This window comes from Bubalus bubalis, chromosome 17 (genome assembly GCF_019923935.1).
Source record: "Bubalus bubalis isolate 160015118507 breed Murrah chromosome 17, NDDB_SH_1, whole genome shotgun sequence".
Classification (NCBI taxonomy): Eukaryota; Metazoa; Chordata; class Mammalia; order Artiodactyla; family Bovidae; genus Bubalus; species Bubalus bubalis.
Window position 1 is genome coordinate 17,566,700 of NC_059173.1, and position 20,732 is coordinate 17,587,431.

A 20,732-nucleotide genomic window follows, 5' to 3' on the forward strand; every position below is an offset into this window, starting at 1 on the left:
TGTGCTATGCACTTTATATACTATGACTGTCTTCACTGGACGGATGAGGAAGCAGAAGGCTAGAGAAATGTATGGATTTCTCTAAGGCCTCACAGTGATTAAACATGACTTATGAGGACTTGAACCCAAGGCTGCCTAACTCCAGAACTTTTCTTCTTCACCTGGGGCCAGGGGTAGGGGTGTCACTCATCCTGTCTATATAGTTCAGTTCAGTCGCTCAGTCGTGTCCAACTCTTTGTGACCCCCTGAATCGCAGCATGCCAGGCCTCCCTGTCCATCACCAACTCCCAGAGTTCACTCAGACTCACGTCCATTGAGTCAGTGATGCCATCCAGCCATCTCATCCTCTGTCATCCCCTTCTCCTCCTGCCCCCAACCTCTCCCAGCATCAGAGTCTTTTCCAATGAGTCAACTCTTCACATGAGGTGGCCAAAGTACTGGAGTTTCAGCTTCAGCATCATTCCCTCCAAAGAAATCCCAGGGCTGATCTCCTTCAGAATGGACTGGTTGGATCTCCTTGCAGTCCAAGGGACTCTCAAGAGTCTTCTCCAACACCACAGTTCAAAAGCATCAATTCTTCGGTGCTCAGCCTTCTTCACAGTCCAACTTTCACATCCATACGTGACCACAGGAAAAACCATAGCCTTGACTAGACAGACCTTTGTTGGCAAAGTAATGTCTCTGCTTTTCTTTTTTCTTTTTTTCTCTGCTTTTCAATATGGTATCTAGGTTGGTCATAACTTTCCTTCCAAGGAGTAAGCGTCTTTTAATTTCATGGCTGCAGTCACCATCTGCAGTGATTTTGGAGCCAAGAAAAATAAAGTCTGACACTGTTTCCACGGTTTCCCCATCTATTTCCCATAAAGTGATGGGACTGGATGCCATGATCTTCGTTTTCTGAATGTTGAGCTTTAAGCCAACTTTTTCACTCTCCTCTTTCACTTTCATCAAGAGGCTCTTTAGTTCTTCTTCGCTTTCTGCCATAAGGGTGGTGTCATCTGCATATCTGAGGTTATTGATATTTCTCCCAGCAATCTTGATTCCAGCTTGTGTTTTTCCAGTCCAGCGTTTCTCATGATGTACTCTGCATAGAAGTTAAATAAGCAGGGTGATAATATGCAGCCTTGACGTACTCCTTTTCCTATTTGGAACCACTCTGTTGTTCCATGTCCAGTTCTAACTGTTGCTTCCTGACCTGCATACAGATTTCTCAAGAGGCAGGTCAGGTGGTCTGGGATTCCCATCTCTTTCAGAATTTTCCACAGTTTATTGTGATCCACACAGTCAAAGGCTTTGGCGTAGTCAATAAAGCAGAAATAGATGTTTTTCTGGAACTCTCTTGCTTTTTCCATGATCCAGTGGATGTTGGCAATTTGATCTCTGGTTCCTCTGCCTTTTCTAAAACCAGCTTGAACATCAGGAAGTTCACGGTTCATGTATTGCTGAATAGTCCTATATTGACTGTCCTGACGCCTGAAATGTCCTATTCAACTTTTTTTTCAATAAATTAAATCACACGTTTTCTGCAGGGTTATTTTCCAAATGTAGCTGAGCGTTAAATTTGCTAGCCAAGGAGGAGTTTGAACACTCAAGCCTAGAGCTTTATTTAGCCAACAGAGGCTTTTTCCAGAGCAATCCGCCGCCCCCTGTACCTAAGCCCTGGAAGCGCGTTGAGTCTCCGGGTTCTAACCTTCTACCCCGAATAGGACACTGGGAATTCCTAAACCAGTTGCTGTTCCTTTAAGAGTGGTTCCGGGGGCGGGCCCACAGGGCGTGGCGAATCCGGGGGTGTGTGCCGGATCCGGGGTGTCCAATCCTGGAGCGAGGGACGAAAGCTGGGGCGGGTCCGGCACGGGAAGGTTGGGAAGGGTTAAGAAGAGCGTCTTTGGGTCTCGGACGGTCCGGTTGCCTTCGCCTCCTTCTGTCGGGTCCGCGCTCTCCCGCGGCTGCGCCGGCTCGGCAGCCCGGGGGACAAAGCACTGCCGCGGCCGCCGCCACAACCGAGCGGGTCCCGGGCCATGGCCCGGCCACCCCCTGGCTCCGCGCCTCCGGTCCCGCCGCTGCTGCCATCGCCCTAGGCCGTGCCGAGAGGTAAGGCCGGCCTGGCGCGGGGGGAAACTTGGGGCGGATCTGCAAGGAACGCGGGACAGGGCTCGGACCGCCGTGGGCCTCGGGGTCCCCCAGGCAGTTTGGAGAGACCTCTCCTGGGGATCTGTCCTTTTGTGATTCCAAGCCAGCGGTAATTTTCCCGTCAGGGACTCCAGCTGCTTGGGCGAACTTGGCCGGTGACCCTCCAGCCCCATAAAAGATCTCCGCCGCTGAGGCAACTCTGCGGACTAGAGAGCTCCACTTGGCTCCCACATTCTGCCACCGACCACCTCATCCAGGGCTCAGGCTGTCTTTTAAGGAACACACCACACATAAAAGGAGAGAGAGCAAGTAGGAGCAATGGCCTGGGATGGTGGTCCTGGCATCCTTGAGGCCCCTGCCCAGGGCAGCGCTGGACAGTTGTTCAACACATGTTTTTCTGCCCGTGCCTGCCACACCCTCTCCAGCATGTCCACTGCTAGGTGACACTTGGGGCAGTTGGATCCAACCCCAGGACCTGGCTTCTTTCCTTGAAATGAGTGGCAAAAAATAAAAAATAAAAATGCCATGCCTCAGTTTCCCCAGACTCCTGGGTTCTGGGCCATCTGTGTCCCTGGAGACCAGGAGCTAATAATTTGCCCTTGGGATAGCTTCTGACTGTGTGCTCACTACCTGCTCAGCATTTTGCAAGCTGTCTCTTCAAAATTAATATTTTCAATTCTGAGAGGGATGGCTATTAATATACTCATTTTATACACAAGGCTGTGTTCTCAAAGCCCACGAAGCCTGGACTGGAGGAGGCATGGGGACCAGAGAGGGTCTGGGATGGTCCTCTCTAGCTTCTTGCATTGCCCGGGACTGTTGAATCAGCAGCAGTGCCCGCAGCGGACTCTGAACTTCTTGGAGTGTGAGGAGATAAATTGGGGACCAGGCCCTCCCAGAGGCTGGAGCCTGTGCCCCTGCTGTTTTCCTTCACTTCCTTCCTGGCTAGGCTGGAGGAGGCAGGGCCATGGGCAGAGAGAGGTCCTGTGTTGGCTGATGACTTTGGGCTCAGGGTTGGAGGGGAAGGGGGCAGCTGCTGAGTTTGAGGGAAACTGCTCTTCATTTGGCCTTAATGGGTGGTGAGACTCTACCTCCTTGGGCTGACTGCCCAGAGCATGCCATTCTAGGCACAGAATTGTACCTTTGGGCAAGTTATTTAAGCTCTCTGTGCCTCAGCTTCCACATCTATGAATGTGGGATGAGGAAAAGACTCCTCCTGGGACCGTTGAGAGGTTTAAGTAGATAATCGCTTGACTCATTCTATAGGTCTTTGAGCACCCACTACGTGCCAGGCACTGGAATTCCAACAAAGAATCTTTGCCCTCCTCGAGCAGGCAAAAATGACCCAGGTAATTTCAGGCTGGGGTGTGGGAGAGTGATGTGGGGAGGGGGCTGGTGGTTCTCTTGTGTACAGATACCTTCTCCTCCTTGAGGAGGTGATGCTCTAGCTGAAACTTGGCCATCTGAAGATAAGGGAAAGGCGTTCCAGGTAGAGGGAACAGCCAGGGCAAAAGCCGTGAGATGGGAATATGCCTGGTGTGTTTGTGGAACAGCAAGGAGGCCAAGGTGGCTGGAGCGAGGGGGAAAGAGAGAGGGAAAGGGAACCTGGAAGACCTGGAGAAGAATGGATTTTATGAGACAGGGAGCCATGGGTGGGTTTAGAGTAGGGAAGGGGTGTGATTGGGCTTAGTTTATAGGATCCCTCCATAGGGCCAGGGGCGGGGCCTAGGAAGAAGTTAAGATCTTACCCTGCTGCTGCTACTGCTAAGTCACTTCAGTCGTGTCCGACTCTGTGCGACCCCATAGATGGCAGCCCACCAGGCTCCTCCGTCCCTGGGATTCTCCAGGCAAGAACACTGGAGTGGGTTGCCATTTCCTTCTCCAATGCAGGAAAGTGAAAAGTGAAAGTGAAGTCGCTCAGTCGTGTCTGACTCTTCGCGACCCCATGGACTGCAGCCCACCAGGCTCCTCCGTCCATGGGATTTTCCAGGCAAGAGTACTGGAATGGGGTGCCATTGCCTTCTCCAGATCTTACCCTAAAGAACACCAATAAGGAACAGGCATTGGTGGAGGCAGGGAGACCAGTGAAGAGGCTACTGTAGCTGTCCAGGCAAGCCACGATGGTGGGGGTGCGGGGGGGCTAGAATGGGAGATGGCAGTGAGCAGAGATTAGGCCCCTGATTTGGAAGAGGTTGGAGGGGGGATCAAGGTGACCTGATGAGAGTGACCAGATGTGGAGGTGGGGGGAATCCAATAGTCTTTCACCAAGACAGCCCCGAGGGGAGCATTTGGGGAGGCTGAGAAGAACATCATCAGCTACCAGAGCTTAGCATGGACTGTGCCTGGCACTGTGCTCAGCGCTTCTACATAGTCATTATGTCATCGTCTCAACAACCCTGACTTAGGTGCTATTATTCCATTTTACAGATGCAGAAACAGAGGCCCAGAGAGGCTTAAAGCTTGCCCAGGGTCACATAGCTCAGACACTCCAGAGCTGACATTTGAACCCAAAGAAGAGCAAGTCAAAACCAGAACTGGGCAGAGAGCAGGGAAGTGAGCTGTGGCCTGAGAGGTAGGAGGGAAATGGGGTGAGTACGATGGGTGGTTCCTGTGTGAAATGGGGCTGGGGTCCACATGGGCCTTGCTGCGGAGTTGGTAGGAATCCCTCCCACTTTGCAGAGAAAGAAACTGAAGCTCAAGAGAGGGGAGGCCTAAGTCTGAAGTCACATAGCTCAGGGAGGCAGAGCAGAGATTAAATACCTTGAGTATTCAGGGGCTGTGGCCTTGGTCAGATCAACTTACTAGGTCAGGACAGGCTGATAATCAGCACGAGATCATGGCTCATGTTGCCTCTTCCAGGAAGCCCTTCTTGACTGTGTAGGCTGGTGAGATGAGGTGGGTTGGGGATGGAGCAACTGCCTCTTCTGCCCTGGGTCAGGTCGCCTGTTGGGGCCCCACTGTAACCGGCTGCTCCGGCTGAACCGGAGGAGAGAGAGCCTCCTTTCCGGGAAAGCCTCATTCCTCCAGGTCCTGAGTAAGGCACTGCCCACTGGGGAACGAACATTAACTGAGCACCTACTGCACTCCAGCGACTTTATATACTTTGCTTCTTGAACAATGTGGCCACTGTCCTATGTAGAGTGAGGTTTTAAAGCAGGAGCTCAAGATGCATTTGTAGCGTGGCCATGGAAAACCCCAAGGGAGGGTGTAGCCACACTGGAGACTCATATGCCACCTAAGTCCTACCTGGCCATCATATACTCCTTGGGGGGGGTAGTAAAATCACTGTGGCCAAGTGCAGAGAGTTAGATTCCTCTGCTGCACATGGGTGCACAGTGCTCTCCCTCTGGCCTCTCTCACTTACAAGAGTGAACCAAGTCCTGGGCCCTTTGTCTGGATTTTGTAACAATCTTTTATGCCACTCTGACTGCATCCCCTGCCGCTCCCCTTCCTCACTCTGCTCCAGCCTCACCAACAACCTCAAGTGCACTAGCAGCTTCCTACCTCAGGGCCTTTGCACTTGCTATTCTTTCTGCCTGGCATGTCCCAGGGGCTCAGTCCCTCACCTCCTTCAGGTCTCTGCTCAAATGTCACCTTCTCAGTACAGCTTTTCTTTTAAAATCAAACACTCCTCTTGTCCTTAGTACTTCTGATCTCCCCTCCCTGTCTTATATTTTCCACACCACTTAAGCCCATCTGACAGACGTACCTTACCTGTTTGTTAATTGTCTACTCCCTTCACATGGCACCAGCATATCAGCACCAGGAGGGCAGCGACCCTCTCTGTCTTGTTTACTGCTCTATACCTAATGCCTAGAACAGTGCCTGGCACACACTAGGTGCTTAATAAATGTTTGATGAATGAAGTCCCTACTGTCCTCTGAAATAGATTCTGTTCACATCCCTATTTCATGGAAGAGCAAATCAAAGCTGACATCAGCAGAGATGGAATCTGACCACAAAAGGTCAGCTGGCCTGGTACCCAAGGGTGATAGAATTAGCAGTGCCTGAAGCTGAGGCCTGGGTGTGGATTTCAGCTCTCAGCCCAACTTGCTTTGTGGCCTTGGACCAGTGGACTAACCTCTCTGTACTTTGTTTCCCCACCTGGCAAACGGGTAAGGCTAGTCCGGCCACTTAAAGTTTGTTTCGAGATTAAATGAGTTCATATATATAAAATGCTTGGCAATGTCCTAAGAATCCTCACCATCATTTGGGGGAAGTAGGATGGAGAGAGAGTTAACCAGCCTGACTTCTGGGGCCAGCCAGACCCGGGTTCGAGTCCACTTTCTGCTCCTGAAGAGCTGTGTGAGCCCGGGCAGGCTGCGTCTGCTCTTTGAGCCTCAGTTTCCTCATCTGTGAAATGGGGGTGGCGGGGGTTGGGGGTGGTGATGAGTGCTGTGGCAGCCAGCGTTGTGTGAGGTCATCCGAGGCGGCGGCCGCATGAATAACCGCTGCCCTGGTGGGGGGACAACAGGTCCCGTGCGCGCGCCATGAAGCTGAACGAGCGCAGCCTGGCCTTCTACGCCACCTGCAACACCCCGGCCGACAACGCGGGCTTCCTGTACAAGAAGGGCGGCCGGCACGCGGCCTACCACCGCCGCTGGTTCGTGCTGCGCGGCAACATGCTCTTCTACTTCGAGGACGCGGCCAGCCGCGAGCCCGTGGGCGTCATCATCCTGGAGGGCTGCGCCGTGGAGCTGGTGGAGGCCGCCGAGGAGTTCGCCTTCGCCGTGCGCTTCGCCGGGTCGCGGGCCCGCACCTACGTGCTGGTGGCCGAGAGCCAGGCCGCCATGGAGGGCTGGGTGAAGGCACTGTCGCGGGCCAGCTTCGACTACCTGCGGGTGGTGGTGCGTGAGCTGGAGCAGCAGCTGGCGGCCGTGCGCGCGAGCGGCGGCCCACCCCCGGCCCACCCGCCCCGCGCGCTCCCATCGCTCCCGTCCAAGGAGAATGGCTGTGCCGTCTGGAACGCCGAGACCCCCGCCACCTCCGCCTCTGTCAGGGCCAACCCTGGCTCCCGGCCCGGCCCCGAGCCCCCGCCGCTGCCGCCCCGCCGGCGGGCCTCGGCGCCCAACGGGCCTCTAGATTCCGCCTCCTTCGCCCAGCTGCACGAGTGGTACGGCCAGGAGGTCAGGGCGCTGAGGAGCCAGTGGCTCAGCAGCCAGGCCCAGCCCTCAGAAGCTGGGGGACCGGGTCGTGAGGGAAATCGCCATCAGTGCCAGCCCTGAGGTCCCTGCCGGGTCTGCGTTCGGAAACTCAAGGCGCTAAGAAGATGCTGGGTTCTGAGGGATGTTTTGGGACCTCTGTAATTCAGAGAGAGCCTAGCCTTGAGGAGGCCACCGTGCCCGATTCTCAGGAGGATCCAGGCCCTAGATGATCCTCAAGCAGCCAGAGAGCTGGTTTTGTGGGAGCTGTAGCCCCAAACCCAGCCCAGCAGGTGCCTTGGTGGCCTGTCCTGAATCACCGAGCAGAGGTTTGTTGCTGGCAACAGGCCTTGACAGGGGCGACTGGGACCTGTGAGGCTCTATGGGCTGGAAGGCACATGAGCAGTCAGCACTGGTCCAGACTGGGCCCCACGTGGTCAGGAGGCCAGGCTGTGCTACACCACACCTGGGCCTGACCTCCTTTTCCTCCAAGGCCCGCTGGAGGAGCTGCCTGGCTGCCAGCCACCTTCCTGCCTCCATAAGCAGCAGGTGCAGAAAGGCAGCACCAGTGTGGGTTTTCATGTATGACCCGCACCAGGCTTCTGGCCTGGAGTGAGGCCCAGGCAGGACTATTCCTGGGGCCTCAGCCAGGCCTTGGGGTGATGCCCCGGGGCAGTAGACCCTCTGGCCTTGGGCCATGTCTGTGTGCCTGTGGCAGCTCTCACCCTCTCCCAACACTCCTTAACCACATCCTCTGTCTTCTCCCGGAGCCAGCTCTCCCACCCCTGGCCTGGGGCGGTGCCTCGCAGGAGCCCGCCTGACCTTGTCCAGTCCTGGACCAGGCAGCCGTGGCCTCAGCTGACTTCCCAGCAGGTGCCTCTGGCGAGGAGGGGCCATGAGCTGACTCACAGCCCAGAAAGGGTCCAGATGCCAATCTGATAGGGGCAAAGCCGCAGCTGCCAAACCATGTCTGGCTTCCAGAACCCTCTCTCACCATCACAGCCTGTCTCCGTGCTCACCAACTCAGCCCCACTCTCGCCCAGCAGCATTCTGAGGGAGACCAGGTCTTGCTTTGCCCCGCGCCCAACTTCTGGTTTTACTGTTATTCACTCACCACAGTGGCCATTCTTCATCCAGGGAGAATCTCCAGGGGCTGGGACACCCCTGGCCCTCAAGCTGGGTCATATTTACAGTCCTCAGTGCCTCAAAATCGGGACCCCCCCCCCCTCAGGACAGCTCTCCCCTAATCTTTATTTCCCCAGAGGCTCCCTCTTGGTGACATTGACTCGGCCCTTTGCCCCTTTCTGCTGCCTTTGGAGACCTTGGGGTTGGGAAAGAATGGGTGCTGTATGTGTGTCTGCAATCACCAGCTCACTGCTGGCTCAGCTGACTGGAGTTTCAGTTTTAATTTACTTTTTAATACTTCAGGGTGTCTTTTTTTCTCCTAGCAACAAAGTTTGGTATTTTCACTGTTTTTGTTTCTTGTTGGCTGGTGAAGGGATAGGGTGCCCTGGTTCTGGGCTTGGCCAGTGGCGGTGGGGGGTAGTTGGCACTGCCCCAGGGTGGGGGGTGGGGGGTGGGCAAGGAGCCTTGGCTGAGGACAGAGGAACCTCAAGAATCTCACCTGGCTCTCTGCCTTCTCCCTGGTGAGCCCTGCTCACCTGCAGGTGCCTCTGGGGGTCTTGGTATGCTTCCCATCCCCCCTTCCCCAAGTCTTGAGTGGTGGGCAGGGTTGGCAGCTCTAGTCTATAGGCTCTGGGGTCTCAGGGTGTGTTAGGAACTGTTAGGTGCCCATGTCCTGGCCAGACCCAGCTGGTGTGGTGAGGCGTTGGCCCCAGTCCTGGTGTAGGTTTACAAACTCTAAAGGTACAGTCTCCCCTCTCCCCGCCAAAGCCCAACACAGGGTCAGGCTACCTCCAGAGTTGGGCAGGGGAGAGATATCAAGCATCCTGGGAGAGGGAAAGAGAGGCTAAAATGAAATAAATAAAAAGTTTATCAAGTAATGGCTGGTGATATCATTTTCTTTTTTTTTTGCCCCATCTAAACCCTGGATTGACTGGCCTGGCAGAGCCAGGAGCAAGCCCTAAAGAGAAGTGACGAGTGTGTGCTGAGTGCTCCCTGGCTGATGCTCTGTCAGGAACATTCTAACCACATCTTATGGCAGATACTGGCCCCTTTTTACAGGTGAGGAAACTGGCTCAGAGAGGTTAAGAAATCAGCCAGGTTCACACAGCTCAAAAGTATCAGAGAAGGGATGTAAACCTCCGGAAGCCTGTGGAAGAAGACAAGAGTCTGAGAGGAACATGAGGCAATGGAGTCCCCAAGTTCCTTTTCAGAGGGGAAGGCAGAAGAAGGCAGGGAGGAAGGTGAGGTTTAGAAAGAAGGTCAACTGTGGGCTGAAGGCCTGACACCTGGGAGGGACCCCAAAGGGGAGAGCCACCCCTGTCTCTCCTCACTGATCAGGACCCAGAGGGAGGAGGATTCTGGCACGAGCACTAATTCAGAGGGAAATAGCCTGTGACTGACTAGTGATGTCTGCTGTGAACAAAGGGCAGATGGCGGCCCTGTTTATGCTGTGTTTCTGTATCTGTTATCTGTATGGTTGCTGGGCTGATGGGGGATTCACAGACTGGAAGGGGCTGGCCCAAGGTCATCCAGCATGATAGACTAGCCCTTAGGTCCTTTTAACGTGGATTCAGAGCTGGGTCACATGCCTCTTGACAGTCTGGAAAAATCACGTGCATCCAGGAAAATGTGGCTTAGGATGAGTAACCTGCAGTTCTCAGTCTGCAGAGCAAGTTCAAAGAACAAGAAAAATACTAAGGTCAGGGAATCATGCTTCTCGTGAGCATCCAGGATATGCTGAGTAATTCCTTCCTGGTACCACAGCTGACAGATGGGGGCTGAGTCGGGATGCTGCCTGTGGCATTTGTGACCACAGCCACTGCAGGGCCTGGGGCACAGAATGGAGGAAACAGCAGGAGAGGCGGCTCCAAGAGAGAGGGTCCCAGGGAGGGAAGCCCTCACCTGCAGGCTTCTTAGGAACATTTCCATGAAGCCAATGAAAGTGGAAGGGGTGACACGTCACTCAGTGTCCACCTGCTAACCGTGTTTCCTTTTGACTCAGGGGAGGTGTACAGGGCACGTGCCTAAGAAGACCACAACATCCCAGGACCATGGCAAAGTCAAGGAAGCTGTCTTCACTGCAACAGTCTTTGGGGGATATTCTGTGTGTTCAAAAGGAATATTCTGAGAAGCCGCCTGGGGGCAGGGATGGGAACCTTAAGGAGAGCAATCAGGTCAGAAGTTATGGCTCCCTGCCCAACATCCATCCACCCCAAATGATTAGTCAAATTCAGTTGTGCTACTCCCATTTCATTTGCAGGCACTGGCTAAACTTGACCTGCTAAAGAATGGCTGTGTGTTGGGGTGGTAGGTGAAATGAGTGAATAGGGCCAAATGTATGGTGCTGGATGACAAGATTTGGGGTGGTGATCCCTTTTCATGTGTATAGATGTTAAAGAATGGCTGTGTGACTCCATTTTGGCCAATGAGATGTGAGTGGAAGGGTGTTCTTGCTTCTAAAAAGACACAAAGAGCTCTGGGAGTAAGCTATGTCTGAAGCCTGGAGCCGTGGCAGCCATCTTGTGATCATGAAGGAGGTCAAGGAAAAGATGCCCTGCTGAGTTTAGCGCACATTGAAAATATCCCTGAAGCACTGAATCATGGACCCAAGAACCTGCCCTTTTTCTAGAAGTCTTGTTGTTTGAGGTAATAAATGTTTAAAACTTTGGGAGAGAGGCTTTTTCATTATTTGTAGTCAGAGACTTCCTAATGGACAGCTTGAGTGATAGCAGCTTCTCCTTTTAAGGTGCATGGCTCTGGGTAGCCAGCCCCAGAAAGGATGTTGTCAGCTTACTGGGGTGAAGGTTAGGGCTCGAGTGGGATTCTCTGGGAGAGGAAAAGGGCCACTTTTCCCCCTCATCCTTTCCCTGGATGCCTTTTATCTCTCCTCTTCCAAGTGAACAAATATGGAGTGAATAGCCCTTCCCTCCCCCCACTTCTGGCCCAGTATCTTTTATCTTCCTTAACAGGGCTGTTTTGTCTCTACTCTGGCTAGATCTGGAGCCAACTGTCCAGCGCCACCCCCCTTCACCAACACCCCTCCCTAGATCACCTTACGCAAAGTTTGTTAAAGAAAAGGCCCTGCTACTCATCCCAATTTCTAAGACTGCAGCATCCAAAATAACTCTTCCACGGCGGTACAACGAGAGACTGCTGAAGTCCAGCTGCAGGTTTTGCATTTTCTGATCAAGACTTTAAAGGGGAGCCCACGAACTATTTTTTACTTAGGGTTTCAAAATGGATGCCCACTCCTGACAGAGGGCTCAGAGCTGCCTTGGCTTGGCTTGGTCTACCTGTGCTTGGGGCCACGGCTGCATCTGTTCTTGCCAGGTGCAGCTCTGAGAGCACCTGGACTGCTGCCACTCATTGTCCAGGGGCTCTGTTGTCATTGTTTCTCTAGTTATGGGGCCAAGGAATAGCGGGGCACTCAGACCCCCCAAAACTGCAGCTCCTTATAGAGCAGGGACAGGTCTGCCTCCCATGTACCCCTGAGGCCTGGCACAGTGCCCGGCACAGATACGTCCAGAATTGCCTCCCGGGACTTCGCTGGTGGTCCAGTGGTTAAGGATCAGTCCTGCAATGCAGAGGATGCAGGTTCGATCCCGGGTCAGGGAACTAAGATCCCACATGCTTCAGGGCAACTGCAAGCAAGTCCGGGCGCCGCAACTAGAGAAAGCACGCGTGTGGCAACGAAGACCCAGCACAGTTAAAAAAATTGCCTCCCATGCCCATTCAGCTCATGTGATCCTGACTACAGCTGCTTGGGCAGGAGTTGGTCCTGAGATACCAGCTGAACCAATCAGGGTCCTAGGAATTTTGAATAGGTGGGTTCAGACCAAATTGGATATGAGGTGGCCTTAGGCAGAGAACAGAATGGCTCAAGATAAAGTGAAAGAAAGTGAAAGTGAAGTTGCTCAGTCGTGTCCGACTCTTTGCAACCCCATGGACTGTAGCCTACCAGACTCCTCCATCCATGGAATTTTCTAGGCAAGAGTGTTGGAGTGGAGTGCCATTTCCTTCTAGTGTCCTGAAACCTGGCTGAATTTCTTGCCTCTGGGTTTCCCAAGGTTTACTCTGGATCTTCCCAATAAACTGCACACCTTTAAGTGGATCATGATTTCTTTCAACTCAACAGTTAACTGACTACGCCCAGACACCCAGCATCTGACACACAAACAAAGCAAAATGAATTAGAACTGCCTCCCATTTACTAAGATCTATGATGTGTGTGTGTGTGTGGGGGGAAGATCTATGATGTCTAAGTCAACTGGGGGGGGGGGGAGGGGAGGATGTGGGTGTGGTTCCTTAAAATGCAGATTCCTGGGCCCTGGAATTTGGGGTCAGGAGTTTGCAGCAGGACCTAGGAATCTGCACTTTGAGTAGGAAACAAGGGATTTTAGAACCACAGCTTAAGAAATGTTCATTTGATCTTCAAAGAAACTTATAAGGCAGGATGGTAGGCAGCCTCTCTGATGGCCCCTGCTGATCCTTGCCTCATGGGGTCCACACCCTTGTGAAGTCCCTTTCCACGACGAATAATGGCAAAGCTGTGTAGCTGAGAGGATACTATGGAAGCGACAGCGGGGCTTCCAAGTCTAGGTTGTAATAGGAGACACTCCAACTTCTGCCTGGCTCGCTCTCAGCTGGCATGTCATGAGGGCACTCAAGCAGCCCCTGGAGAGGGCCACTTGCAGAGGAACTGCAATGCCCAAGCGAGGGCTAGCACCTGTTCACTCACCGTCTGAGCCCACCTTCTTGCCAGTGGATTCTCTAGCCCCAGAACAGCCTTCGGATGACTGCAGCCATGGCCGACAGCTTTAACTGCAACCTCAGAAGAGACCAAGGAGCCACAACCACCCAGTGAAGCCACTCCCACATTCCTGACCCACAGAGACTGTGAGATAAATGTTTATTATTTTAAGCCACTAAGTTTTGGTTGTTAGTAAGAGACAACAAATACAGGTAGATACTATTATGATCCTGTCCATTTTGCAGATAAGGAAACTGAGTCATTAAAGGGTCCTCAGGTCACCTAATAATAGAGTTTAATCCAGGCGAGGATGATTTCAAAGCCATTGCTTTTTTATCAATAACTATACCCTAGGGGGCTGGAGAATGTCACAGACCATTAAAGAGATTAACTGTTTTACCCCTCCCACTGTTGGCCAAGGGTGATCCCTACAGTTCTAGGGTTTAGAGGGGTGGCTCTACCCTCTGGGTACCTGTGAAGAGGCACACACTCAATACCTGAGCTGTGGAGCTCTTGGCCTTGAGAGTGATTTCTAGAAAGGTCATGCCAACTGTCATGGGCCAAACAACCAGGTACAGTCTGGCTTTCTCACTCACCAGGAGGTGATGGGAAGTGGGGCTGCTGGCCCAACACAGCAGCTCAACTAGGAGGAAGAGAAGGTGGGAAGAGGAAGAAGTGGGAAGCAAGGGCTGCAGAAACCTGAGGTCAGGCCGGCACTAGGAGTGGGCCCTGCCATCTCCTCTGGCAGATGGAACCTCCTAACCTGGAAGTGCAAGTCTGACCATAACATCCCCCTGCCTCATACTGCCCATGGCTCCTCAGTGCCCTCAGGAGAAAGGCCAATTTCCCAGCATGCCGCGGGGGGCTTCAAGATCTTACCTTGTCCCTCTTCCTCTCTCCATCCTCACCTCAAATTCCAGCTTCCTTTGCTTTTGTTTCCCTATGTCCCTGTCCCATGTCTTGCCAGCTATTCCTTCTGCCCGCCTCTTATGCTTCTCTTCCAACTCTAATTGTCTTTCAGGGGTCAGCTGAAATGCCTCCTCCTCCAGGGAGCCTTCCTAGACCCCACTACTCATGCTCTCATGGGGTTTCCACCGTTTAAGCACTAAGCACACAGCAGGTACTCAATCCAAACTTATTACCTGAATGAACTGTCACCAAACCGCCCCCCAGCTCCGCTCTCTCCTCTCCTCTGTCCCCTGATCTAAACCTGCCTCTGCCTGCAAGGCCTTCCCTGCCCTCTCATTTCTCCCTGGTCTCTCCACTCCTGCTTTCCCATGGTCCTTAGTTCAGAATTCCACATTTCTGTGTTTTTGCTGAATTTTCCACCCGAGATGGGTAGCAACTGCAGACACAGTGTCCACACCAAAGCTGATTGTCTGGAGGGAGCTCTGGTTCCCAGACCCCAAGGGCACCTACTCCCACAGGCTCTCAGGTCACGTGTGTGTGTGCCATCAGATGAGGCTTCCTCCTCCAGCCTGCCCCTCCTCCACGCCTGCTGCCACACTGTGGGGATTTCTGACTTCTGACCCCCAGAGCTGCAAACGAGTGTCCACAGGGCCTGTCCTTCACTTTACTTTGGAGCAATTAATTATCCTAACCAAGGGGGAGGTCACTAATCATTTAATTCTCCCTGCAAGGATGTGTGGAAAAACTGGGGTGATCAGAAGGTTTCCAGACAAAGAGGAAAGGTCTGTCTTGGGATGCCACATGCCCTTGCCTCCCGGGTGAGTAATATTCAGTGCTACTTCGGAAACTCGCCTGACATTACTGGTTGAGGAAAAAACAAACCTCCTGCAGCGTGACGCATAGAGACTCACCATCACGGGATGAAGGAACCCAGCCCCTGCTCATGAAAACAGTAAGCAGTACTGAGCCCTGACATGCCACACACTGTCTTATGTGCTTTACACGCATCGTTATTTCTGATAATGACCTTTTGAGTTGGCTGCTGTGATACCCCCATTTTACAGATGAGGAGACTGAGGCCCTAGTTATACAGCTAGGACTCAGGCACTGCTGTGCTGGTGACCAGGGAGCCCTTCATGGCATTTTTTCATCAGGAAGCCGGAGGCACCTGCCACTCACACACCCCACTGAGGTGGGCACAGCTGATATACTGACTGGTCTCAGGGCCATGGCCTGTGGCCTCCAACTGGGGCAGGGCACAGTCTTGGCTCCTCAGATCTAGACCCAGCATCTAAGCAGCTTCCACCTGTTGCAATGAGTGGAAAGTGGATTCCAGTCCTTCCATCTTCCTCTGCTGGAGCCCACAGCACAGTCACAGCCGAGATGTCCACCAGACCCAGGCAGCTGGCACAGGTACAGACAGAGGCGAACCGTGCTCATGTGTCCTAACAGGGGCGGCCACTCCTCAACTAGCTGTTGTCATGTTGGGACCTGGGCCCAGTAACCATGAGTTTTAATGGAATTAGAACATTCTTTAACACTATACACAAAAATAAACTCAAAATGGATCAAAGACCTAAGTGTAAGACCAGACACTATAAAACTCTTAGGAGAAGACATAGGCAGAACACTCTGACATAAATTACAGCAATATCTCTTTTGAATCCTCTCCTAGAGTAATGGAAATAAAAACAAAAATAAACAAATGGGACCTAATTAAAAGCTTTTGCATAGCAAAGGAAACCATAAACAAAACGAAAAGATAACCCACAGGAGGAAATATCTGTGAAGGACTACCAACAAGGGATTAATTTCCAAAATTTACAAACAGCTCATACAGTTCAGTATCAGAAAAACAACCAACCCAATCAAAAAACGGGCAGAAGACCTAAGTAGATATTTCTCCAAAGAAGACATACAGATGGCCAACAGGCACATGAAAAGATGCTCAATGTCATTAATTATTGGGAAAATGCAAATCAAAACTACAAGGAGATATCACCTCACACTAGTCAGAATGGCCATCACCAAAAAGTCTACAAACAATAAACGCTGGAGAGAGTGTGGAGAAAAGGGCGCCTTCCTACACTGTTGGTGGGAATGTAAATCGGTGCAGCCACTATGGAGAACAGTATGGAGATTCCTTAAGAAACTAAAAAACAGAGCTACCACATTATCCAGCAATCCCACTCCTGGGCATATATCCAGAGAAAAACATGGTTCAAATGGATACAAGCACTCCAATGTTTGTTGCAATGCTGTTGACAATAGCCAAGACATGGGAACAACCTAAATGCCCAACAGATGACTAGATAAACTGTGGCGCATATATACAATGAAATATTACTCATCCATAAAAAGGAATGAAATGATGCCATTCGCAGCAACATGCGTAGACCTGGAGATTATTATGCTAAGTGAAGCAAGCCAGACAGAGAAAGACATGTATCACTTATATGCAGAATCTAAAAAAATGATATAATTGAACTTATTTACAAAACAGAGACATATAGACTTAGAGAATGAACTTATGATTACCAGAGGGGAAGGGAGTGGGGAGAGACAGACTGGGAGTTTGGGACTGAATGTACACACTGCTATATTTAAAAGAGATAACCAACAAGAACCTACTGAATAGCATGGGGAACTCTGCTCAATACTCCATAATAACCTAAGTGGGAAAACAATTTGAAAAAGAATAGACACACGTATAACTGACTTTGCCGTGCACCTAAAAATAACACAACACTGTTAATCAGCTATACCCCAGTATTACATGGAAATTTAAAAAGAACATATACATGCAAAAAAAAAAAAATCATGGTTTTTACCTGACAAGCCCTCATATTTTAATGGTGGCGAATGAATTTTAAAAACCAGTTTTTAAAAATACCATTTTGTAAAATACGCAAGGGCAGATCTGACCCCCAATCTGCAGCCCCAACTCCAGAACAAAGCAAACAGAACAGCCAGACACTATTATACAATTCTGTATTGAGTGACGCGTTTATTACAGAACGTGTTCCTTTTGTTTTTTTTTTTTTAATTTAAACAAAGTTCATCACTCTCTCATAGCAACGGTTTTGTGGGGTTTTGTTCTGTTTACCGTTACAGGACGTGAACCCGACAAAGTTGTTCACAGGTCTGCTAGCTTTAAGTACAACAGGATTTTCCATGTTCAAAAGACTATATGCTAAGTGCTTAATCAAATCCCGTCACATAAAAGCCAGATTTAGTCCTTTAAGAACTGCAGTCTGCATGTAAGCCTGGATTTCAGTGTTGTGTAGCTTTCAACAGTGAAAAGTGGTGTGTCTCCCACGATTGCCTTAGTTGGGACAGGGCGGTGGTGGCTAAAAGGAGATGTTTTCATTTGTTACAGATTTGATTACTCTGAAAATTGGTCACTGTTTCCTATTGTCAAAATATAAAAATACCTTCATCTGGATAAAAATGTATACAGTGGAAAACTCTTCAATGCATAGCCTGGGTGTATGGAAAAGGAGGTTTTCCAGCAGGGTCTGCGTTGTTCTTTATGACTGGTGTGGAGACTGCAGCCTGGGCTGGGTGCATGAGAGCTGAGATTTCTGAACGGCCCTTAACTGATCCCTTCTGCTCACTGGAATTTGCCGGCCTGGGTTTCAAGATATTGGTCCATCCTTGAAATCCCTGTCAACCATCTCTCCCTCTGGTACTGGGTTGGCACCATGACGACCACCTTTTCATTGTCATTCTGGATGGAGCTGATATGGCTGCTGTGATAGCCCCATTTTACAGACGGAGAGACTGAGGCCCTAGTTATACAGCTAGGACAGGGGTGCTGCTGCATTGGTGACACAATATGGTGACTGGTCCATCCAGATTGGGAGCTCTCCCTCTAAAAACCAAGGTGATAAAGACACCAGAGGGAGGGCTTCTCTGAGTTGGGGTGCTGAGTCTTTGTTCTCAAAAAGGTCATGTGTTAGAAGACAGGAGGCTGGACTTGGAGACGGATGTGGTGGTCATGCTGCAGTGAACTCAAACCTTTGAGCTTCATTCTGCACAAACCTGGAGGTGCAGACGCTTTCCAGAAAGCACCAAGGTCAACTTGAGAAGGAAGATGATGAGAGGGGAGTTGGGGGTCTCTAGTTTGATGAACCCATTTTTTGGTGTGGGGTGCTGAGCTGGGTGCTTGTGGGATGACCAACACTGTTATTTTCTTAAAACACAAGGAGAGGAAGATGGCAGCCACAGTCTTGCTCTGGAAAGCCAGTAGGGAAACTTCCTGTGCTGTGGCCACAATTCAGGTTGAGGAATGGCGTCACTCTGGTTCAAGCGCCACCCTCTAAACTCTCGCCCTGGTACCAGGCTTTCCAAAGGATCTGGAAGCACGTCTTGCCTTACAGGTGGATGAGATGGAGATCCACCCGCTGTGGTCCACAGGTTCCTGACGAGAGGGAGTGTAAGCAGTTTGTTTTGTACCATGTTACAGCTCAGAGAGGATGGTTGGCTACAGCCCACGTCTCTACAACACTTACAACAGCGCAGGACATTGTGTTATCCAGGTTGCAAAACAGACCACCAGAATGAAACACACCCTCACGGCATCGAAGTTTTCCTTTAGAGTCTTTTGGACTTTCTCTTTTCAACATGGTTTCTGGAAGGGCAGTAGCAATGCAATGTGTCTCACAGACAGACGTGGAAAAAAAAACCCGCAGTTCAAAGGTTATCTAAATTTTGGTCAGTCTTATAGTGTTTTGTGATGGCTTTGAACAATTGTCTCCTTTTAATCTCATCTAGTGGCAAAAAAACGACACAACTTCAGTGTATACTTCGCAACAGTTGTGACAGCATCCTGATTTTATAACTCTCTGTTAATATCAAAACAGCATTAGCTGGGAATAAATTCCAAAGGATCCTTTATTAAAATATCTAAAAGTGGTCTATAAATATTTATTTTTCTAAAAGAGTTTGGAGCTTCCAAGTGAAAATGTGGCTCCACTTTGCTTCTGCGTCTGGTAGAGAGGCCAGCAGGGAGAAGATGGTGCTCCCTGGGGCAGGGGGAGCTGTAAAGAGGCAGCAGGAGCCCCGGCCCTACCTGCTCACTCATGACTTCATAGAGCTTGGATTACAACAAAAGCGGAAAACGGCGGGACCCTAACGCTGCTGTCCACGCGGTGAGGGCTGCGCGAGCGCCTCCCTTCCGGGGCCCTGTCCTGTCTGGGAGAGTCGGTGGCCACCGGGTGCGCCCCTCGCCTCCACCTTCAGAACTCCCACTCCAGGGCCTCCTCCCGATTGGCAGCCCGCTCCAGCCGGTAGATGATGCTGTTCAGGTTGGCCATCTTCTCGTGCCGCCGCTGCAAGTTGGGGTTCACCTTGGTGCTGGGGTGCAAGGCCCCGGTTGTGTCGGCGGTAGGGCTGGCACTCAGCACCTTGGCAGGGAGGGTGCTGGGTGGGGATGGGGAGATGGGGGCTGAGGAGGAAGGGACAGGCGACACGGACATCATGAGGCCCGGCGAGGAGGCGGCTGAGGGCGAGTTCAGCGACACCTCCAGGCTGCAGCGGGAGGACTCTGAGGCTGACTTAAAGCTTAGGGGGTCCGGGTGTAGCCGCTCCCCGCCCTCACTCTCCGGGAGAGGGTGCAGCGAGGGGCAGGCCGGGGTGGTCCCGCCTGGGAGGAGGAGCCCTGGGGCTGATTTGGGGAGTCCATCATCACCCAGAGGGTCAGGATGCACCTCTTGGGGGGAGCCTTGGCCTTTGTCCGGCTCCTTTGAGTCCTGGCTGCAGGCTTGTTCCTCAGCCTCCTCAGTCTGTTCCTGCTTAATCCTCACTGGAGTCTTGTCCTGGGAGGTCAGGTGGGTGACGCTCTCCTCGGGAGCCTCCTGAAGCTTTAGTTCCTTCACCGTAGGCTTCTGGTCCTCGGCCTCTGAGTCGGGGCTCTGTGGGGTGGGGTCTGGGTGGGAATGGGCTGGCAGTAGGATGCCAGGACCCCCACTGGGGTCGAGGTCTGGTTCCTCTTGGGTCCCCTCCACCAACATCTCCCGGCGCATCCGGGACCTGGGGCAGAGATGGTGGTGAGCAAGGTGCTGGAGTGGACAGCTAACCCTGGAGTCAAACCCAGTGAGTGGCCCTGTGACCCCACCCACTTCCCCGGGGGGCTCACTATGCATAAGCTTCTTCACATGCAGCATCCTAGTAAGCCCTCTCAACAACTCCAGATGGTGGGCTATCATCATCCCCACTCCAGAGGAGGAAACAGGCTCAGAGATGCTGGGTGATATGCCCCAGTTTCACAGCTGGTAAGTGGCAGAACCAGGACTTGAACTCAGGACTGTTGGATTCCAGAGCTCGCAGTCCAGCCCTGTGCGGTCTAGTGCAGCAGCCACTGGTCACACGTGGCTCTCTCACTGTTAACAGTTGTTATACTGACTGCATGTGGAAATGGTTGCATTTGTAAAAGTGTTAGTTGCTCAGTCGTGCCCGACTCTTTGCGACCCCATGGACTGCAGCCCACCAGCCTCCTGTGTCCATGAGATTTTCCAGGCAAGGATGCTGGAGTGGGTTGCCATTTCCTTCTCCAGGGGATCTTCCCAACCCAGGGATTGAACCTGGGTCTCCTGTACTGCAGGCAGATTCTTTACCGACTGAGCTACAAGGGAAGCCCTGCATTTGTATATCCTGGGCTAAATAAAATATGCGTG

The 20,732-nt window shown here is 51.8% G+C and overlaps 2 protein-coding genes across 17 annotated transcripts in view; one reads left to right on the plus strand and one right to left on the minus strand.

The window, feature by feature from the left end:
• The first annotated feature begins 1,743 nt into the window (after positions 1-1,743).
• On the plus strand, positions 1,744-11,067 carry PHETA1 (PH domain containing endocytic trafficking adaptor 1). Of its 8 annotated transcripts, XR_006545557.2 has the most exons (6): positions 1,752-2,091; positions 3,397-3,479; positions 4,558-4,702; positions 9,340-9,455; positions 10,399-10,570; positions 10,786-11,067. XR_006545557.2 is itself a non-coding variant. In XM_044930198.2 (4 exons), exons 3-4 carry the CDS (start codon positions 4,714-4,716, stop codon positions 7,353-7,355), a joined length of 756 nt encoding a protein of 251 aa, XP_044786133.1. In that variant the 5' UTR covers positions 1,778-2,091; positions 3,397-3,479; positions 4,558-4,713; the 3' UTR covers positions 7,356-9,274. The 8 variants fall into 8 exon arrangements, 2 of the variants coding, with proteins under 2 accessions (XP_044786133.1, XP_006061038.1); XR_006545555.2 differs by lacking the exon at positions 9,340-9,455 and adding an exon at positions 9,456-9,637 and having other exon boundaries at positions 1,744-2,091; positions 10,399-11,067; XR_006545554.2 differs by having other exon boundaries at positions 1,772-2,091; positions 4,558-4,718; positions 10,399-11,067.
• CUX2 (cut like homeobox 2) overlaps positions 6,834-20,732 on the minus strand; it is a 288,423-nt gene continuing 274,524 nt past the window's right edge. For 7 of the 9 annotated variants that reach the window (XM_044930178.2, XM_044930177.2, XM_044930179.2 and 4 more), the window contains one exon: positions 18,934-20,088. In XM_044930178.2, the coding sequence (XP_044786113.1) occupies positions 19,296-20,088 (793 nt within the window). In that variant the 3' untranslated portion in view covers positions 18,934-19,295. Of the gene's footprint in view, positions 6,966-18,933; positions 20,089-20,732 lie in introns of those variants that run through there. The other 2 variants (XM_044930185.2, XM_044930184.2) reach the window with 2 other exon arrangements.